The sequence below is a fragment of the Cygnus atratus genome, chromosome 21 (genome assembly GCF_013377495.2).
Source record: "Cygnus atratus isolate AKBS03 ecotype Queensland, Australia chromosome 21, CAtr_DNAZoo_HiC_assembly, whole genome shotgun sequence".
Lineage (NCBI taxonomy): Eukaryota > Metazoa > Chordata > Aves > Anseriformes > Anatidae > Cygnus > Cygnus atratus.
The window spans coordinates 1,756,298-1,777,952 of NC_066382.1; the positions used below are offsets into that span (position 1 = coordinate 1,756,298).

Consider the following 21,655-nt stretch of genomic DNA (forward strand, 5'->3'; position numbering starts at 1 on the left):
ATGTCCTGCTAAGCATGCACTAAGATAACCCCAGAGCTATCTTCCTTGGTGTTGTAGACTCATAAAAGCTTGGTTGTCTATACTAATGATGCATTATTTAGAGGGGCCTGAGTTGCTGTACTGAAGTGTAGAAGCATTCAAAAGAAATTTGTTTTTATTCTCAGTACTATTTAAGTGTGTCTATATGCACATGCATACATGTGACTTCAACCATTGACACTTCTGTCAGTTGATTCTAGTAATAATCTTGTGATTATCTTCAGGCAACTACCCCAGCAGAAGAAAGGCACGATGTAACCTTGTTATACAACAAAATGACATTAAAAGAACTACAGGATAAGTTTGCATTGAACGTAAGTGTTTAACAGGCAGTCTACAACTTTCAGCCTCCTGTTATTACTATGTAAACTGGAAATAGCTTTGTGAATTTGTCAGAGTGATGCAACAAGTATAAAATTATTTCCATTCTTAATGTTGTCTTCAGAGTCTTAAAAAGTATTTTCTCCTGATCAACACTACAGCTGAAGTATTTGCTGTATTTTCTGTCTCTAGATTAATAATGATTATTACCTACTTGGTGTAAAGATAAAAACAAGTGCCTCAAAGTCCTTCATATACAAAAGTGAACTGCATCTTTGGTTCAGACATTCCGAACCGAGTTCTGGAAAAAAAACAACAACAACATGATCAAGCCCCAAACAATCAGTCAAAATAAGGTTAAACCTAGACTATCTACTAGAAAAATTTACTAACAGCAACTGGACCTCAGCATTGCTGGAGTAGGAAACAAGGATCTGTATGTTCAGCAAACCCTTTCTTGTGATTTTGTTAGCTCTACTGCCAACACTAGAACATTCCATACCATGGACTGTAGAAACTCTAGACAGTTACTAAGGCACGTAAACACCTGGCATGAGTATGTCTTTCTCTCTGCCTAGGAATTTAACTGGACCTTCTTCATCCAAGGTGTCATGTCTTCAGTAAGTGTTCAGGTTGACCCCGAAGAAGAGGTGGTTGTATATGGCATGCCCTACCTACAAGAGCTAAAGGCAATTATCTCAAAGTACTCAGCAAGGTAAAAAGAAATGGAAATACCCAAGACAACAGTGACAGAAATACTGTGGAAACAGATTATTGGGCCCACTTGCTAGTTCTGCCAGAGCTGCTCTTAGAAGATTCAGAGGGCTTCACTGTGAAATATGAGAAGTGTCGTCTAAGGTCCAAGGGTCCCAAAGTACTGCAGTACTAGGTGTCTCATTGGCTCATGTGCTTGGGAGAGGGTTTAAATGGGAAGAAATATGACATGGGCTTTAGCTTGTTACACTCTTGTTGGGAGAATGGGGCAGGGAGAGAAGAAAAATAAATACCTGAACAGACCAGAGAGCACAGTGCTCAGTATGGATGCTTCTAGAGTTAGCCAGCCTGTTAAATAAGAACAGTCACTTGTAGATGCTATGAAACTGATGACTGGCAATCACTAACTTTCTCATCAAAATTTAGTGCACACAGTCAGAGGGGAACTTTGTTACTTTTTACAAGAGATTAACTTCAGCTTTGCTTTCCCTGCACAGCACCATCCAGAACTACCTCATTTGGCGACTCATAATTGATCGAGTCAGCAGCTTGAGTCGGCGTTTCAAGGATGCACGGGCAAACTACAGGAAGGTATTTCCTCTCCTCCTAAAGAGACTGTAGAGCATAGTACTGGCAGAGAGTCCCTCAGTCACCAAGTACAGTCTTTGCCAACACAAAGACATTGTAGTATCATAAAACAAAAATCTGAGAACAATCACGATAGAAACCTTTGTCTCAGGTTAGCCTCCTCATTAGGCAGCAATTTGGCAGAGGATTTTGAATAAAAGATGTGTAGGCAGAATTGATCCTGTGGTGTTTTACATTCTAGGCACTTTATGGGACAACACTGGAAGAAGCCCGCTGGAGGGAATGTGTGAGTTATGTCAACAACAACATGGAGAACGCAGTGGGAGCAATGTATGTCAGGGAGACATTTGCTGGTGAGAGCAAGAGGATGGTATGTAGTTTTACCCTTTGTACTATTGTACCCCCCAGTGACCATTCCCCTCCATCTGATCTCCCAGTTTGGTTTATCTGGCAAAGCAATCCATCAGCCAAAAATTAGAAAACATAAGAACTCAACTGTAATGCTCTTTTAAATGCAAAGTATCATAATTTAGAACACAGAATTTGGGAGAAGTCAGCCTTCAGTAGGAAGCCTTTCATCACCTTTGCTGTGGCTCGGAAAAATAGGATGTAAATAATGATTTTTTTTTTTTACTGTCTCTTTTAGGTCCGAGATTTAATAGATAAGATTCGTGAAGTGTTCATTGAGACATTAGATGAGTTACAGTGGATGGATGAGGCATCTAAAGAGAAAGCTCGTGAGAAGGTCAGAGAAAACAAGAAACTTCAGTATCCCTTCATGAATATGAAATCTTTGGAATTTTGTTGCATCACTATTCCCAGTTCCTCTGCAAATGAGAGGAGAAAACTTTACTGTTCACTATCCTGTTATCCATTATCCTATTACATTGTCCCTTTCTTTTTAATCATTTATTAGTTCACATACATTTTGTTTCCTTTAACAAGTCTTGTGAACCACATTATAAGTAAGGAGAGAAGGTAACACCCAATGCATCAGCTACAGTGACAACTGAATACAGTGCAGACCCCAAAGGAAACTTTTCATTGATTTTAAGACTGTCAGCGCTGTTGCAATACCAAGAAAGAGGCACTAGGTGAGGGTTAAGCTCAATCCCTGCCAGATAGTGCTATAGGGTCTGCAAGTCTACTACAGTGGCTGAAGGAACGGGAGGCTTTGTTTCACATTTTAAAAAAAACACCTCATTAGGCAAAAGGATGTATCTGAAGACCGTCTTCAGCCATTTGCATCCAAATTCTTACACACATGGGGGCAATGCAAAAATGAATTTGAATCAAATGAGGAAAAAGTAAACTCTTTTCTTCTAGGCAATGGCAATTAAAGAACAGATTGGCTACCCGGATTATATTTTGGAAGATCACAATGAAAAACTAGATCAGGAATATGCCAATGTAAGTATGCCGTACATACCTCAGTAAGTACCTCAATATAAAAGCCTACACTTATTTTCTCACCATATGATGTACTTGTACCTATATAAATTATTTCCAAGTGGCTAGAAAGCATTGATTGTGTTGAGCATTTTGTAATTGTTAGCTCTTTGCATGCAGTTAAGCGATAACTTGCATTCAAAACATTTTAGAAGATACATTCATTGGCACAAGGAATTCCTCATTCAGCACAGTTTACTGATACGGAGATCTGTTTCTTCAGCTAAACTTCAGTGAGCACAGTTACTTTGAAAACATCCTAGAAAATCTGAGAGCTGGAGCCCAAAAGAGCTTGAGAAAACTTCGAGAGAGAGTTGACCAAGATATGTAAGTTTCAAGACTACATACTACATACACAATCTTAAGTCCTGGAATAACAGTTACCATGTTTTAGTCATATGCTGTGGATAAGTGAAAATGCTTATATTTGAGATCTTATAAGTTATTTCCTGGAATTAAACAAGTAGTTCATTGCTTCTTGTAGTAGGAGTTCATTCAGTTCTCTTGGAATCTCACTAATGAATCTGAATGCAAAGCAACTTGATGAAGGATTAAAGCTACTTAACACAAAAGCAGTGACAGATCTTTCTGGTGACTCAGCAAGGAGGAGAGGAGATCAGTAGTGTTGGAATCTCCAAAATAAATAATTAGAGGAAAAAGAAGCTTGAAGTATTCTGGCCAGAATTCTGTTGGAAATATGCTCAGTCTTAAGGAAGTTGAACACCAGATCCAGTTAACGCCTACTTCCAAGCTGATAACTTCACACTACACTTAGTAAGGTAAAAGTGTATTTTTCAGATACTTCCTGTCATAAGTACAGGCTTGGCTGCTTTGTGATTCCTTCTTTGACTCATGAAGGCATCCAAGTAAATCTCAGGTCTCGTGCCTATATTACCCTGGCTGTTACCTCATAGTTCTCTAGTCTTAGACAAATCCTCAGACCGGTGCTCATCTCAAAAAAATCAAATATAAGTAGCATGTTTATAAATTATTATATATAAGATATATTATTTGCAGCAACAAATGCACCAGAGTATGACCCAATTTCCAGCACTATGAGCTAACCAATCTGAACTTTTAATAGTCCATTTGGCTTCCTGAGCTACACGGCTCCAATACAGTTACTTGGCAAAGCTGCTGCCAAATGTATTAGTGACAGAGACAATTGTAATGGAAGGCTGAAGTAAGGAAGCTAATACCAACTTGATGTGTTGTTCACTAGTGGGCTTCCAGCCTGTGTGATGCTGGAAGGGAAAAGGAAACAACACATCTTGACCAAACGTAAAACAACAGTTATTTGTTATTAATAAGCAAACAAAAGACTCTTCAAAGGGAAGCCCAGGTCAAGTTAATCATCGCAAAGTCTATTAATACTTTTCCTATCGCTCTTCCTATGAGGTAGTTTATAACTCAAAACAAGAGTACACAACGCAGACACTTAGAAGTGAATTACTGATGAATAATTCACTAAGGAGGTTTTCTGATCAGTCAGCTAAATGGAGCTTTTTTTAATGCTTCCTCATTACTTGATTGCATCAATCCTGGGGCTCTTCATAGCAAGAATTCTTGCAGAGGACTGATTTTCTTCATCCACAAACTGTGTTACAGATCACTACTGCCTTTTGCAGGCAGAGACTGTTGATAGCCCTTCAGCAAGAATTCCCCATACCCCTGCTCATTCTAAGTATTGTTGAAGACACATTTGTGGGAGCCTTTTCAACAATTAATGCATTGGGCCTTCTTTGCCTCTCTGTTTGGCAATATACAAAATACCAATAATTTGCACTTTTTTACCCAATGACCTACAGTTTTCTAGTGACATCAACCCAGAGCCTTGAAAGGTTTTCCCAAGGAGACAAAACTACTTACCGTTCAATTAAACCAAAGGAGTGTGTATAACTGACAATGTTGATGCTACTTTCTTAAATGTAATGATCAGCTAGTAAGTCATTGCTCATAGTTAGATTTCATTTTCAGAGCAGCCCAGAAGTAGTTACATCAAGATAATGGTAAATACAGCAACTATTGGCACCCCAAGAAACTATAGGGATGAAAGATGTGGAAGGAGGAATGTCTGAGGCTGACACTGCTAAAGACTTTTCATGAGCTCATGGATCCAACTGTTACAGCATTGTTCAGTAAAACAGGCTGACTAGAAGTGTATGTCAGGTAGAAGAGATGGAGGGATGGACAGAAGGGAAGAAATACAAAGAATAAAAAAGTTGTCAAGCTATTGGGAATATTTTCCAGGAGCAGCTTACTTCAAACAAGAATTACTTAAAGTTAGTACTCATTATCTATAAAATATTGGACTCCAAATGCAAACATTTGCAAATCTGGAGTCAGATATGCAATGAGAGTGATTGTTCAGTTTTAATTAAGGTTTTTCAACAGATAAGTTTGGTCTTAACTTCTAATTTGGAGTATCTGCCTTCTGCTGCTTAAAACATCATCTAGATGCTAATTTTCTTTTAATGCAATACTTCTCATTTCCTCTTAAACTCATATAGTGTTAAAGTGACCTGGTAAACAGCCACTACACTTCACCCCAGTGTAGCTGTTCAACATTCAAGAGCAAATGCATTTCTCACTTTAACTTGTTATTCTTTTGAGTGAAAGATGCCAATGAGTGAGAGATCAGGTATTTCCTCATATAATTATTTCTTGACAACTGTATGCAGTGGGAGCCTTCTTCCCTACCTCAATCCTTTCCTTATCTGCAGTCTGCATTTTTGAATAAGATTAATCAGTAAAAAGAATGTTTATAATTGATGACTAACTTTGTATGCAACATTTATTTTTAGATGGATAATCGGGGCTGCAGTGGTCAATGCTTTCTATTCCCCGAATCGGAACCAGATAGGTAGGTTTACAACAATTTTACACAGCCGTATGAAACTAATTAACCAATTATTGCACCACAACAGTGCAAGTCAGCCGTCTAGAGGTAAACCTGCCTCTGCCTTTGAGGAAATTCTGAGCAAGATAGACAGGCTGTTCTTTTCAAAATGTTGTTTTGTTGATGAATATTCAACTCCCCACCACACACACACACTTGGCAGGCATAGTTCTTATACTGTAATTGGAACAGCCTTATGTTTGAAAGCCTGAGACAGTTAACTGCTACTACGTGAGTGCCAGCTTCAGCAACCAGAGTGCTCATAGCGTATTCTGGGCTGTTTCTACTCATGTTTCCACATTCCTGATAAACACAAGGGCAGCTTTCCAGTTTGTTTTCTGTACAGATGGTACAGAAATAATTTTGCTAAGGAGTATAGTAGACTAAAGAAAGCTGCCTCAACTTAACGTGATATTAGGTCTGAGATACTTTGGAGAGTCACTAGCCTGACTTCTCTTGTTCTTAGCAGACAAGAAGATCCTCAGCTATAAGACTTAATGAACCTGTCTGGCTCCACGTACTCCCCAATCCCTGCAGATGGCCAGAAGTCCAGGTTAAGCCTAGAGATACAGCAGTCTTTGCTGAACTCTGAGCACCTCAAACAGGCGAGGAGCCCAGTCATTTCTGTTATGTAGCATTTATCTGAATTTCCAGGGCACCAAGAGCTTCTACTGTTAAGTACTGTCAAATACTGTAAGAGAAACATCCGTGTCTTTCTTGAGCAGACAGTAACTGTATCTTTTTTGCAGGACCGGATAAAACCACAGTCAAAAGGAAAGATTTAGATAATTTCTAAAGGTAGAAACACCCGAAGCGCCCATTGTTTAGTCCTCTAGCCTTATCAGAAAAGACCGTCTCCTAGTTATACAGCTTCCGCTTACCTCCATGTTGTGGTACAGTAAAACTATGACCAGTCAGTCCTTCAGCCTCAGTAGCATGCTGCTGCAGCCTGCTGATCCAAACCATCTGAGACCTAAAGGTGTATTTACTCTCAGGCTCCCCATTTATCCATACTGTTTTTATTCTGATAGTAATCAGCTGTGAGCCAGCTTTCCCTCAGTGAACTCGGGCCTTGAAGAAGTCTATTTCCTCTACAGCTTTGCTCTTGTAAACAACGTGGAAGTAACTGGCTTAAATTGAAGATGAATATTCAAGCCAAAATCCCAGCACAGCTGCCTGCAATAGTGTAGATGTCCATTAAATCCTATTTCTTTATATCTCTAGTTTGAGGAAACCAATTTTCCACACTATTTTCAGTCTCCTGCTTCTGTCTTACTACAGCCTGTCCTATATATTTCTCCTCAAAAACGCATGGATAGAAAATTCTCATGTGGTCAAAAAGGCTTATGACTTTGAATGAAGTATTTGCTATATAATTACAGTATTTCAATTTTTAGAGAATGTCTCACTAGAATGAAGTGCTTACAGTCTTAATTCTTCTAGAAGCACGTATGTCTTTCATTTTACATACATGGGAAAAAGACTAAATCTACTGATTCTATATAAGGCTTCAGTAGACTGAAGATATACCTCCAGCTGCCCTCCTCCTCCCCCCCAGATCTAAGCACACTCAGAGGTTTGCAGTTTACTGCTGTGCATGTTTTACACACTGTGTGTTGTCAGTAATCAGCGTACGATTGCTAACCTTTCTTCAACAAAAATAAAGCAATGAAATAACCATTAGTTCCCCTATAAAATGTCTCTAAAGCACAAACTGTACCTATCTCCAAACTTCAGTTGCTAAACATTTTGTTCTTGACTCGCGGGAGCATACATTATAGACCAAATTAGGCTAACGTTGAAATGTAAATGATGGTTGGTTCTCAAACAAGGAGATACTGTCATTTCAGATGTGCTAAATTAAACCTTTATTAACTTGTCATTTTCCATCTATCTAGAGAGAAGTAAATTCACATGGGGAGGCAAGATGGTGTTTCTAATAATTTTATATTTTAGGTTCTTTCCTGACCCTTAAACGAAATAACCATTCAGTTTGTGAAATATGCAAAAATAAAAGCTACTTTATAGCATCTCTTTCTCTCTTCCCCTCCTTGCAGTTTTTCCTGCTGGGATTCTACAGCCTCCATTCTTCAGCAAACACCAACCACAAGCCCTGAACTTCGGAGGAATCGGGATGGTTATTGGGCATGAGATTACTCATGGCTTTGATGACAATGGTGAGAAGATAACTCAGAAAACATTCTTTCAGTTGCACTCATTACATTATAAAAAATTAAAGTTACACACTGCTGTGACTGAAGGATCCATGCGTATGTGTATACGTACCTGCTCAGTAACTATCTGGGACCCACGCAGGCATGCTATAAGCGTTCTGTTGAACATTTTGCAGTGAATGTTTCATGAACTTAGCGGGTCATTCAGGGTGTAAGAAGATTTTAAAAATGAATTGAGTCAATAACAATTCTCAGGAAAACCTTTTACTTTTACAGCATCATCAGATTAGAAATACTGTCAGAACAAGCAGATATTCTGCCTTCTAAATGAAAATGAAATCTGAGAACTACATTCCTCATTCATTCATTCTGATGAAAGAGCTGCTGGTAGTGTCTTGAAAACAGGAGACTTTTTTTCCAACATAACTTTTGAAATAAATTTACCTTATTTCCTTTCTTTAATGCTATATAAAATAGTTTTGAGCAAAAACTTGTGATACCATAAGCCAGTAAGTTCTTATACAAGGATTTTCTTCAATTTGTTTTTGAAGTTAATTAAGCTTGTGCACATAAGCATACAATATAGCCTCAGTAATCTAGCAAATAAAAAGAATGCTTTAGCAAGAGAGCTGAGAACACCAACTCCAGAACCGTAATTCCATCTTTCTTCTGTTGTGGTAAAGTAATTAATTCTTTATGAACCTTAGTTCGTATAATCACATGGACACACAGAGTAAACACCTTAGACACCTCAAAAGAAGGCAGTAAGTTTTGTTTTGTTCTATGATGTCTGGGTAATCCAGTTTGAAATAAAACTGGACCTTAGTGTCATAACTGAAGTCAGGGCTGCTGGCTGAACAACGTATCGTAGAATAATAGAGAATAGAAGAAAGGAACACGATAAGTTTTATCTGTACTCTCGTGCCAGAGGAGAATCAACATTTCTGATAAATCTCTAGAGCACAGTCCTAAATCAAAGGAGGAAAGAAGGGGAGGTGGCGTTACTCAAGAATTAAGAAGAAACAGGTGCTGCACTGGAAGAGCAGTTGCTCTGATTAACAAACTCTGGCTCAAAGCTATCCTTTTTTCCTTGGATTTTTCACATAGGTAGGAATTTTGATAAAGATGGAAATATGTTTGACTGGTGGAGCAATTTCTCAGCCATGCATTTCAAGGAGCAGTCTCGCTGTATGGTTTATCAGTATGGGAACTACACGTGGGAGCTGGCTGGAGGACAAAATGTAAGTATAGTTCCCAGGAACAGGCATATTTAGGATCTTTTGATTCTTTGGAGGAAATGGATATTGAAACAGCAAGCTCAAGGACTTGGTTCAAATTCTTCTAATCTATGGCTTTTACCCTATTAATTTTTTAATTTTAATTTCTTTGTCCTAGCACAAACTCACTGCTACCTTCTGTTCCAGGCATGACTTTCTATCTGTGCTTTATGACTGGGCTTCAGCTTGTGGTTCTTAGGGTTACTGATGTCACTGACTGTAGAGGAAACAAATGATTGTTCTTTTACAGGTCAGTGGAATAAGCACGTTAGGAGAAAACATTGCAGATAATGGAGGAGTCCGACAGGCTTATAAGGTAACTCCCAAATATACTGTGAGTTAATTTTACCCCTGAGATCCAGCAATGGGGTTGCTTTTTATAGCGTAGACAATTTGATAACTGACGTTACTGCCCTATTCTAAAACTTAAAGCCTCAGTTACATATCTGGAAGCTTATGTCCCAATAGATCCAAACCCAGTGTAGGACTGATGGCATTCTTTCACCCAGGAGAAGAACACCTAATTATCCCAGCCACTATTTGATGTACCACAATGCTTGATGCTGCATACTTTGGTCTCAGGTAAACAAGGGCCGTGTTCATAAATAGGCACAGTGTTAGGCAGGAAAAAGGTAAAGCTCCCTCCATTTTCTAAAGCCTCTAATCTGAAAATGGCAGCTACAACTTCAAACAGCTTGTCACACAGCAACAGAGCGCTAATTTCGTGGCAGTACCGTTTTGTGATATTATGAAGCAGAGCAACTGTTTTTTTCCAGGTTTCTCTCTCACACTTTTCATCTTTGATCTCAAAAGCGACACGTCAGGTAGGATGTGAAAAGAATACTTAGATGTACCGTCTCCTTCCTGAGAGGGATACAGAGCATATCTACCAAAGTATATGTCTCTAAAATTCTAGCTCCTTTTGTTGCTTTCTTTGTTTTACAAGCTTTAGGAAGATAACGCACAGAAGTTTCTTCTACCTTGCTGCTATTTATTCTGCTAGTCAGTAGAATAAAAATGCAAGAATATTTAGTCTCAGAACTGCCTGCCTATTTCCAAGGTAAAAATGTTGTTTCAGTCAGTCAGTTATTTTGAAAATAAGAGGAATGCAGCTGGTATTGCAGGGCATGACTTCCATGCTGTGGCTGAAAACCAATGTTGTTCAGCATGGTATTATCTGTTAAAAACACCACTGCATAATCACCCTATTTGTCCCACTACATGAGGGGAAGACAGTGTCTAGCATCAGGTAATGCTGATGAACCATCTTCCAGGTTCACAAACCATCGTCACGAATAGGAACACGGTATTTATCGGCACAAAGGCTCTTTCCATGTGGAGCTCAGGTGTGAGCATGGAATGTTCTTTTCTAAGACTGATCCTAACAGATGTCATGGGAAAACTTTTCCTCTCCAGTGTTTTGAATATGGTAATAGTTAACGGTGTTTATGGAAGAATATTCTGAGTTTTTAGAAATCTAAACTGACAATTCTGACTCTTGAGGAATACCATTAGAATTAACTACTTCGTTAAAGCGAATATTTACTTGGCTCTGAAAGGTATTACAAACGTGGAAGAGTGGTGTGGTATGACATAATGTCCTGCATACAGATCTTCAGAGGCTTTGTGGAGCTGGATGTATTTTTACCCCCAGCTCTACCTTTTATATTTTGTGTGCTTTGGAACTACCTCAGCATCTACGGGGATAAGGTAATAGAGCCTTTGAAATTAACCAGCATGAGGACACATTAACTTGTCTCCATTATGTCAATATAGTTAAAAAAAGAAAATTGGCCAATTAATGTGTAACAATAAGAGGTAATGGATTTAACATTGAGCAAGATTATTACCTGATATTTTATAAGCAGTTACCTGAAGACGTAGAAATCATCGGCACAGAAGTGTGGAGAAGCCTTAACGCTTTATTTCCAGATACAAAAATTCCAACAGAAAAAGTCAGACGAAACCTGGTGATTTTACTTCAAACTACAGTCACAGGCATTCGGTCTGAGTTGCTTTATTGATCTAATATCTGTCACCAGCTACACTTCAGCACGGTAGCTGTCACACATTGTCAGGCTTGCTTTCTGAGACACAGCAGCAAACCAATAGTCCCTCAGAGCAGTAAAATGGTGTACACCACCTTGCTGAAGAAACTCAGAAGACAGCTCCAGGCATCTCCCTAAAGAATGCACAGAGCTTCTGGCCAGTAACAACTACTAATTTGAAACTCTTATTTCCATGTGAGAGTATGATATTTTTCCCTTTTTCATGAACAGCTTTCAGTTCAAAGGTTGCTTCAGAAGCTGAGTGCAAATTATCTTGGTGTATTTGTTTGTATAGAGAAGTCAACAGAATACTTACGACTTTTTTTTCCCCCCATAAAATTAATCATTCTCTTTGTATCAGAAAGATGAAAACTAGGAAAATACAGAACGGAAGACACGCTGGGTTCACATACATTGTGACTGAAATCTCTAGCCCTAAAGTAACGTTCAAAATACTCGTCATGTTTGAATAGGCCCTTCTCTGAACTGAATCTGTGATAATTTGTAGGCTTATTTAAAATGGCTGGAACGGGAAGGAAAGGAACCGAAGTTGCCTGGACTGAATCTGTCCCACAAACAGCTTTTCTTCCTCAACTTTGCCCAGGTAATAACCCTTGGATACCCACTACATGCTATGTGAAAGTATAAATTGTGTTAGTCTAGAGTTTAGGGAGCAAATCAGTCTTGAGTTCTGCTTGGAAAGCTGTTGTAGCTATTCTGCTTCCTCTATAAAACATACTCCCAACTATATTGCCATAAATGGGATGGCTCTTAGGAAAAAGCTTTGAAAAACAGGGAGAAGGTATCAGAATCAAATTCCCTTTTAATAGCGACCCACTAATTATCAATTTTCCTTGTCTAGGTTTGGTGTGGTTCCTACAGACCAGAATATGCCAGCCAGTCAATAAAGACAGATGTTCACAGCCCTCTGAAATACAGGTGGGTTTATTTACTGATAGCATCGCTTGGTTCAACGCCTTGCACCAATACAGCACAAAAGGAGAGAGTGGCTCATTGCTAGTAGCTGGCTGCTGACAGACAAGATAAATGTAGGCTAACTTTCAGAAATCCTGCCATAGTAGGACACTACTGAAGAGTACATTCCTTTACTTAGCCTGGTGAGTTTGCCTACTTATACAAAATACTTGTTGTAGCACTGAATTAGCTGCATGAGCTGTATTGTTCTTGCAGAGCTGGTGCCTCATGCTCTGAGACTGTAACTGGGTTATCTGACTGTAAATCACATCATGGACATAGCTTTCTGTTTTCCAGAGCAATGGGCTCCGTGCACTGCATCTGTGTAAATAAGTTCCTTCTCTTTGTTCAGGGTGATGGGATCTCTGCAGAACTTTGAAGCCTTCTCAGAGGTGTTCCACTGTAAAAAAGGCACATCCATGCATCCTGCAGAGAAATGCAGAGTTTGGTAACCAAAGGAATACTGGCAAGAATGACAGATACTCTGGTGACACAGTGAACAGTTTTTGCCAATGACGTGCCTGATGTTTTCCTGTTCAGTCACAGCCAAGGCCAATGGTGCAGCTACTGTAGTTTGAATCAAGGAAACTACAGCACTCAAGCTCTCACGGTTCCACTGGGAAGTGCGCAAGAATCTCAGTGACTGAGGGGCTGTGCTGAAAGCCACAGTATGCTCCAGAACAGCCATGACTGTTTGAAATGACATCCTGACTGTTACTAAGATACCACATCAGGGTTACAAAGACTAATTCTTAAAAATAAAAGACAAACCAACAAGCAACTACAGATCTATTTTTCAGAAAGGAACAATACTTTTAATATGTCCTACAACTGCGCCTTCTGAGATTCAGCAAACCTGTTTGAGGTGTTTCACTGAACTGTTTTCTAGTATTCCAATTCAGTTTCTGGTGCATTCTTCCCAAGTTCAGGTTAGAGCTAGTTGAAATTCTCATGTTATCTGTCTACTTGCACTTTGATTACTGCTTTGATGTAAGAGATTGCTATTTGTCTTGATATGTTACAAAATGAGCTGTATGTTAAAACGCCTGTCAGCTGCTGACTTAATGCAGAACTGCACTCTCCTATTTGAGTTCTTCTGCTCCAAAGAGCAACTGTATCATGACCTTAAAGTGAGGTATTACTAGATAGAAAGATCAACTTTTAGGAGTCAAAATTCTATTGTTATGGATAAAACTACAGGGTCTCTTCCTTCAAAGATATATTTTAAAAGATGCTTATTCTTGTAGAAGTGTATAAAATTATTTTGGGCAAATAATTGAATGGAAACAATTAAGTAGTTCCTAGTCCCAAGCCTGTTCATTTTGCCGTAGTCTATTTTTCAGTATTTACACTTGAAAATGTGACAAATGTTAAATTTTAATTAAAACAAAATCATAGTAGCCAATTCAGCAAGGATTTTGCTATAGAAACATTAGGGTGGCTTTCTTAAGTAACTTTTCTAATATGATGATGCTATTTTAAACTGCCAACACTTAATAGTGCATTTTAAATACTCTTCCAGCAAATGCTTTTCTTTCTAGCACAGAAATCACTGGAAAGCAAGATAGTAACTGCCAGTACTTAGCTTATGAAGTGCCAAATCACACTGCTCATTCACTTCACTTATTTTGTTTGCACACCACTAACAAGAGGTTTGATCACCTAAACAACAGGGAAGGAAGTGAAAATCACTTAAGAGAAAAAGCTTTGCCCAACAGAGATGACCCATTGAAGTATTCTGGCCTATTTGACAATAAGAGCTGGCTAGATCACTGAATGAAGCCCTCTAAAATTTTTTTGTGAATGTTTTATTTGCTACAGTGAAATCAAGTTGTAGATAAATTGCAGCTTTTACTGTAGCTGGGAATATATAGTTCAATGGCATCTTACTTCTATCTTCGAAGTAATCTTAGAAGATTACTTTGTCAGAGAATCAGTGCTACCTCAGGGATTAACCACTCATCTGTGCCCTTCAAAGTGTGAGAGTTCAGTATAGAAGAGAGAATAAGTACTTACATAGGGTTGAGTTGTAGGTTTATTCCTTTAATCTCTCTTCAAAAGACTAAGAACAGACTGTTCAGCGCCCACCACTAAAGTTGCCTACTGCAAACAAGTATTACACAAAGCACAGAATTTGGCTTTCACCTCAGCTAATAGAGGAAAATTGTTTCACATCTAATTCGTTTCTGTGCTGCACCTCAGATGACTACATACACAGGCCTCTTCAAGGAAACGCAGCCTAAATTGCATTTGGTTTTATGTTAAAGCTGTGTCTAACTGGGGAGAATTGCACTTGGGCCCTTTCCAAAACAAACAAAAAAAATTGTTATTCTACACCAGGATTAAGCTCACTTAAATGGCTCGAAAGCTCTCAAAGGAAACCTTTACAGAACCAGCCACGTATTCCTCTACCTAGGAAAAATGGGATCAGCTCTGCAGCAAAACACCTCTGTGAGCAGAATTTTTCCAATAGGGTGAAGTATTTTCTGCAGGAGCTTCCGATTTCTGCCCAGTTACATTTATTTGTCCCCTATCTTAGACGGTGCTTGGTGTCCTTTAGCAGAAAGGATGCAAGTTAAAGCTAGGAAATAACAGACTGTCCACAAACAAGCAGCTGGCTTAGACATTAATGATGTTTCAGTTCAAACTGACTATCTGCTGGCTTCTGACTCCATCCAGAACTAGAACCATGCCACAAGACTGGAGAAGTAGCAGGAGACTCTTGGGATCCTAATGTCCTAAAAGGCTTTCTGCAGATTACGTTACTTTATGCCGGCCATCATTAGGGAGGTAAGAGGCCAACATACCACCCAGCTAGTGAGAATTCTGACGACTAAGTCCTGCATAACAACAGTGCTTCAAGGTGCTTGCAACTGGATGTTGAAAGCAAGCCTAATAACGTTCCATTTTGTTTTTTATCCACTGCAACAACAACAACAACAAAGTAGTTTTGCTCTTGAATTATCCAAATGCTCTCGGCCCACATCTTGTTAAAACTGTCATACAGACTAGGTTTGCATTTGCTTCTGGATTGGATTATACATGTAATAGGCTAGGAACTTTATTGTTTCTGAGGTGTTACCTATAGAGCTACCAACACAACCTAAAATCCTCTGTAGAATGACATGCTGTCCAAGCTTTGTCTTGGCCATTAAGTGAGGTTAACCTTTCTTACCACATCTAAAACTGATTCTTACTGATAGATCATTTGACTACTGTTTCCTATTTGAAGAAGTTTAATTTATTTTAGCATTAAGTGACTGGTCACAAGATAGTCAAGTGCTCTGACAAATCAGCTTTTGTAACTTGATGATTTGTGTATGGTGGCAGGCAAAATAAACTGTATTTAACTGCATTTTGTCTATCTTCACTTACTCAGATCTTCCACACCATGCTGCGTGCTCATAGTAAAGCTAAATTTCTTTTTCAGGCAATAAAAAGGTTTCCCTTGTGTATCTAACACCTTCACATGGCTCTTCCAGTAAGCTACGTTGGCCAAAGTGCGTTTCTTTCCTCTGTCCTCGTGTACCTTTAAGAGCCTGCTGTTCACAGTGCATCAGGACTCTCCAAGAAAAGCATCCTGGCCTTGAGATGCCTTCAATTTTTGCCCCCTGCATACCACAGTAATAGACACCCATTTTCCCAGTTTGTTCTGAGAGAAAGGAGTTCTCCCTAGGGCTCTAAAGGGAGTCCTGTTATGCTCTGAACATTATGTTCCTTTTGCCAGCTTCTGCTCAGAGCTGAACAATAACAGTTAGGTCTAGATTAATCTGGCAAATACAGATTTCATAACAGGTTTTGGTAGTTTACTTATCATCATGAAAACGTTTTTATTCTAGGGTTATTACAGAGTGACATTTTAGATACTACACTGAGCAGTAATTTGTCTGCTAAGTCACTAGTAACTGTACCTCTGGATAACATGCAATTGGAATACTTCTTAAGGGACAGTAAGGAGAAGCAAATTTGAGGAAGAACTTGAAAAACTTTTGATGTAAAATCCAAGAGACAATATATGGAAATAAACAAAAGCAACACACACACAAAACCAACACGTTCTGTTAATTGCCAACACGAACAACATCACAAACTCAAGGACAGAATCTGGCACGGTATCTTGATGCATATTTACGTACTCGTGTTTTCAGTGGTGCAGCTAACATAAAGGACTACTAATGCACAAAGACAAGTTTACCACAAATTGGCAGTAAGAGAACAGAGTCCTTTTGGCTTCATTTTTGCTTCATTTTTTCATGCTTTTTTCATTATCTGGTGACCTCCTGTCTGCACTGTAAGAAACACAAGAGTAATGGTGATGGCTGGGGAGCAGTTTATATACCCCAGCATGTTCCCAACCTGCTGGAAAGGTCCCTTACTCACAAGACAATTCAGAGTTATGCACAAGAACAAAACCATGCAGTTACAAAAGAAGAGTCTGCCGAAGTTGTGACCAGTAATACCGTGCCATAAACAGTTTTAACTGGACTATAAGAGCTATAAGTATGCTACAGATATTACAGTGGTATTAAGTTAGGTACTATATCATTACTAGAAATGGTCCTGGGGCTGGTCAGATTTGCATATAATCCTTGTCTGAAAGCACAAGCTATTGTCCTTTGTTACTACACTCACAGGGCAGTTCTGGCCTAGAGAACTGTTTTATATTCATTCACCTAAGTCTTAGCAGAGGGACTGTGAAACTGTCTGATACCCGACTGCTAGGCAGTTGTTGCCTACTGCTGGGAAACTCAGGCAAGCGACAACAGTATATATATGCCAAGCAAAGGAAACAGCACACAATTGTGCAGAGGTCAGGTGGAGGAGGTTCACACGGCTGACAATTTAATTACTCTGCAAAATCATTAAGCTCTGGAGATGTGCCATTAGAAGTTCTGGCACATGCAACTGCTAAAGGGATAATTAAAATGTGCCTGGGAGGTTTTATTCCAAGTTATTATTACAGCACATGGAAGTTACTTTATTTTTTTCTTCTAAGTTTATTATGCCTCCCACCTGCAGAAGAATCTTTCCATCTGTTGCTTTCTGCCTTTGCCAGCACAGCCCAAGTGCATAAGCTACAACCACCCATTACAGCCCCACACGTGCCCTCTTATTTCACCCCTATTGCAGTCATAAATCCTCTCTGCAGTTACAGCCCCTACATCACGATAGCTGCCAGTGACCTCGATGACACGAGAAGAGATACAAGCTCACAGGAAGTTGCTGCTCTGCAGCAGGTTGCCTTTCTGAAGCCTGGTCAGACTTCGGTGCTTAGTGGATCACAGAGCAACTTGGCTGCAAGGGGGCATCTCGCTGTCCTAGGTGCACCCCGTCACCGGGGGGGTCCCCCCGGGAGGGTTTGATGGTAGCCCAGCTGCCCCAGGGCACCACACAAATTGGCAGGGGGCTCTGGCACTTGGCAGACTGAGGGTTCAAGTTTTTCCAAAACTGAAAAGTGCACGAAAAGCTAGGACCCCAGCCACACAGCAGCCTGAAGGGGGAAAATAAGAAAGCATTTGTAAAATTAAATATTGCTCCTACACACAGAGGTATTTAGACAGATACAAGAAACTTCTGCACCTTGTGGTGCAGGAACCTTTTGTTCATTTATTTTCTGCCCCGGAGACATTCTTACAGATAGCAAATTTGGCTCTTATTTCATTTCCCCAGGGCCCCAGTAGTTACTGCAAAGCAAAAGCGTTTCCCTTACTCACCTCTGTGCAGCATACTCCACTGAGACTGCAGCGACGGCGTCTTCTCTGAGAACAGTGTGTTGAAGGAGAAGTCCCACCTGCAGAGGAATAACACCCCAAATCACCTCAAACTGTGGTGCCCACACCTGTATCTTACAAGAGTATTTGAGAAGTCCACGGTCAACACAGTAAATCAAAAGGGTTTATAATTTTGTGAGGCAAAGTGGACATAACTAAAACAACAAATTTACTATTTTGAGTTACATCTTAAGAAACAGAAAAAGAAGCTAGAAGGAAGAAGCTTTTTGTAGTATGAGCCAGACCTCAGCCAAGGTTTTTCAAATCAAAACCGGATAGTGAAAGGGCACCCTTCCAAGAGGAAAAAAAAAGTTCCTTTGTAGGGTACACCCTATTCTCCCATGGACATTTGCAAAGATTTAGTGCTCATACTAAGAAACTGATCCTTCTGCCTCTCAAATTAAGCATCTTGGTTAACCTAAGAAAACTTGCCTTCTCCATAGGAAAAGCAGCAGTGACTTTTGTTGAATTTTTTTTGACTGTTCCATTCCCACCTCTCAGGTCTCAGGAAGCAAATGCATGTGTGAGTAAGCATCTAAGAAGAACTGCAGATAGCCTTCCTTGTTTAGAAAGCTGCTGCTCAAGTCCAACAAGCTGCTGTTTTTCCCCTCTAAGTTTGGAGGGCATTGCTGCAGCAGTTTCAACAACTTCTCCTAATCTGAAGCCTGGGATACCACAGTGTTTTGGACAGATAAGTCTGAACACACGACTGAGGTAGTGTCTGGCTGGCAGTCTTGAGACAAGGTCGGGAAAAAAAAAGTTATCATTCACACAACGGTTTTACAGAGCATAAGCAGCAGAGTGCGAGCCAGCAAGAGCAAGGAGCCAGCACACAGAGACCTGACCAAGTAACTCGTGGTGCTCCTACCTGAGGTTTTGCACTTTCCTCAGCAGCTGTAGAGCTGTGATGACTTTTCAGGTATTTTCAAAGGAACGTAGTCACCCAGGGAGCCCTGTGCATGACCATCTTTTTCCTCTACCTGCACAAATAGATAACACATGTTGCATTAGTTAAGAATGAAGCTGTCCCAAAACCAAGGTCTATAATATTTTTTAAAGGAACGCCCAACAACCCAGAGCTTTTGCTACTGAAACAGGGCTTACGCACGCCAGGAAGTAACAAGAGGCACGCTCAACCTGCAGAGCTTTCAGATGGATTTTACCCCACGCATTGTGCCCTACCAAAACCAACAAAGCCTGCCAGCCACTCACACACCGTACTACTTCTGTCATTTACAGTTGCTTCCAGGCTATGCTGCGTGTAAGATCTGTTTGTGTCTGTCCTCAGAGACTTGGGTGAACAGCCCCCAGCCCCTCCACCACCCCTTACCCCCAGCCCTACACAGCATCTCAACCACGAGAGTGGACAAATACACATAATGGGACAGAAATCAGAAGCTCCTGCAGAAAATACTTCATCCTAGTGGAAAATTCTGTTCACAGAGGTGCTTTTCTGCAGAGCTGATTTTTTTTATATTCCTAGGTATTTAAGCATCACAGAGGCTCTGTTACATACCCAGGAAAAGCAGATTCCCTTCTGATGTTTTCCAGGAGAGGAAAGGAACCCTTTCCTGCTCCCATGCTGCCACCTGGCGACAAAGCAGGCTCCAACTCCTAAAACAGACCAAAAGACGCATTAAACATCAGCAAGATTTTTCAAACTCCAGTACATGAAACCCACACCCGCTCTAGATGTCACCCACACCACTTCTGCGGCACGTTTTGCACTTCAGCTGATTCCCAACATGAACTCTCTGTATGTGCCTAGGAAATAAGGTGCTGGGGACAACAGGGAAGAGGAAGCACAGGAAATTCCTGTCTTATATTAGTCATCCCCAGCTGCTGGTCGCCAAACAATGACTGGGCTGGAGGACACAGTTCTTTGCAAAAACAAAGCAACAGTTGCTGCCTGAACGCTGTGACAAATCCCTCCTCCAGGTGACAGCGCTGACCGAGTGCTACTCAGCTCCTCTTCGGGCAGTTCTCTGACTTCTTGCCATTTGGGGCTTTGGTTTCAAAGTTTGCTCACGAGGGCTTTTAACTAAGGGATGGACGTGACCCTTCATACGTGTGCATCGCAGAAGCAGCAGGAATAAACAACTAGCAGGTTTTACAGCCAGCCACGTGGCTTTGGTGGAAAACATCAAACGTCCAACCCCATGAAGCATAAGCCAGCTTCCAAAGAAATAATTCAGAGAAAAAAAAAAAAAAAGGAAAAAAAATTGTCCACCCAATGAGTGTTTCTATGTATATTTTTTTTGTGTGTTGTATTCAGTAAGTCATGCACATTTTGCGTGGGCATCTCATAAGCAAAACCCTTCAGTGTAATTGGAAGCACTGCTGGAAAAAATACACTCTCTAAATGTGCTTTACGCCTTACCCTAGTCTTCTGTCCACATACAAGCAATCACAGCGTCATACAGAGAGAAGCTGGAAGGTGGAAGAGATTTTCCAGCACTGGCTGACACTGATGACTAAAATGAAACAAAGTCATGTGAAACATACCCAGGGGAAGGTGGTTTTACAGGAGCTGTGCCCTCTGGTGGCTAAAAATTAAAATACTTACACACTTTTCAAGGGCTTTACCTTGATAAAACTGTTGGCTGACACGATGAGGGATTCCTAGCTGAAACATCCCATGTTCGCACGCAAGCTGCAGAACTACCACATCTGTTTTTAATGCTTTGCACCTAAATATGAGCTTGCACAAAGGCAGCTCATTGCCGTGGTCGGGCTGTTGTCACCATTATTAGGAAAGAAGAAACCCCAGTGACCCCATGCCTCCTCCAGAGCTGCTTACCGATGTGGGGAGGGATCTGCTCCCTTCGCTGGGTCCTCTCACCCGAATCCAGGTCCTGCCTTTTACAGCTCCCAGACCACCACCAAGCGTTACCAGCACAGTGTCACTGCTAGGCAAGGAAGCAAGCTCATGGCAAAACAAAAATGACAAAGCACAAAGTTCTCTCTGAGCTCCCAGAGAAGAAATGACAGGAAGGCATTAGAAGGTGCCCAGCACTGCAGTGATTGAGGCTGCTTCCTCTCAGTGCCAGGTGAAAGAAATGAGGTGAAAGGAGGACTCGGATCCCAGCTGCTGCCTGTAGGGCCACCCGACGGGCAGGTGGGAGGCTTTCCCACCCAGGTGAGGAGGTTGTGGGTGGCTGGGAGGCACAGTGCCTAGGGAGGAGCTCTGTATGATTCAGCCAGGACAACGTGTGAGCAGCACCCGCTTACCTCAGGGGGTTCAAGGTGTAAAGGTGATGGAGTCATGAGAATATAGACAGTAGACAAGAACGTAAGCTCCTTTCGCTTTACAGGAAGCCCCACTTCTTTGGAAGGCTGACATTGTGGTGTTTTCAGGGGGCCAAGTGGCCGCATATCCCACAGAGACAGGACCCAGCCA

The 21,655-nt window shown here is 40.6% G+C and overlaps 1 protein-coding gene and 1 long non-coding RNA gene across 3 annotated transcripts in view; one reads left to right on the forward strand and one right to left on the reverse strand.

Annotated features, from left to right (window-relative positions):
* Positions 1-12,936, forward strand: part of MMEL1 (membrane metalloendopeptidase like 1) — a 25,875-nt gene extending 12,939 nt beyond the window's left edge. For both annotated transcript variants that reach the window (XM_035557600.1, XM_035557602.1), the window contains 14 exons: positions 264-353; positions 939-1,075; positions 1,572-1,665; positions 1,904-2,032; positions 2,309-2,407; positions 2,989-3,072; positions 3,335-3,438; positions 5,916-5,974; positions 8,068-8,187; positions 9,292-9,425; positions 9,712-9,777; positions 12,018-12,113; positions 12,372-12,448; positions 12,837-12,936. In XM_035557600.1, coding sequence (XP_035413493.1) covers positions 264-353; positions 939-1,075; positions 1,572-1,665; positions 1,904-2,032; positions 2,309-2,407; positions 2,989-3,072; positions 3,335-3,438; positions 5,916-5,974; positions 8,068-8,187; positions 9,292-9,425; positions 9,712-9,777; positions 12,018-12,113; positions 12,372-12,448; positions 12,837-12,936 — 1,389 coding nt within the window. The remainder of the gene's footprint in view (positions 1-263; positions 354-938; positions 1,076-1,571; positions 1,666-1,903; positions 2,033-2,308; positions 2,408-2,988; positions 3,073-3,334; positions 3,439-5,915; positions 5,975-8,067; positions 8,188-9,291; positions 9,426-9,711; positions 9,778-12,017; positions 12,114-12,371; positions 12,449-12,836) is intronic.
* On the reverse strand, positions 11,857-20,737 carry LOC118253346 (uncharacterized). Its single transcript, XR_004780390.2, has 6 exons — positions 20,636-20,737; positions 19,772-19,869; positions 19,124-19,235; positions 18,199-18,275; positions 16,680-16,773; positions 11,857-12,910 (listed from the first exon to the last, which is right to left on the reverse strand). It is a non-coding gene; the product is annotated as an uncharacterized LOC118253346 (long non-coding RNA).
* Between the last annotated feature and the right edge of the window lie 918 nt (positions 20,738-21,655).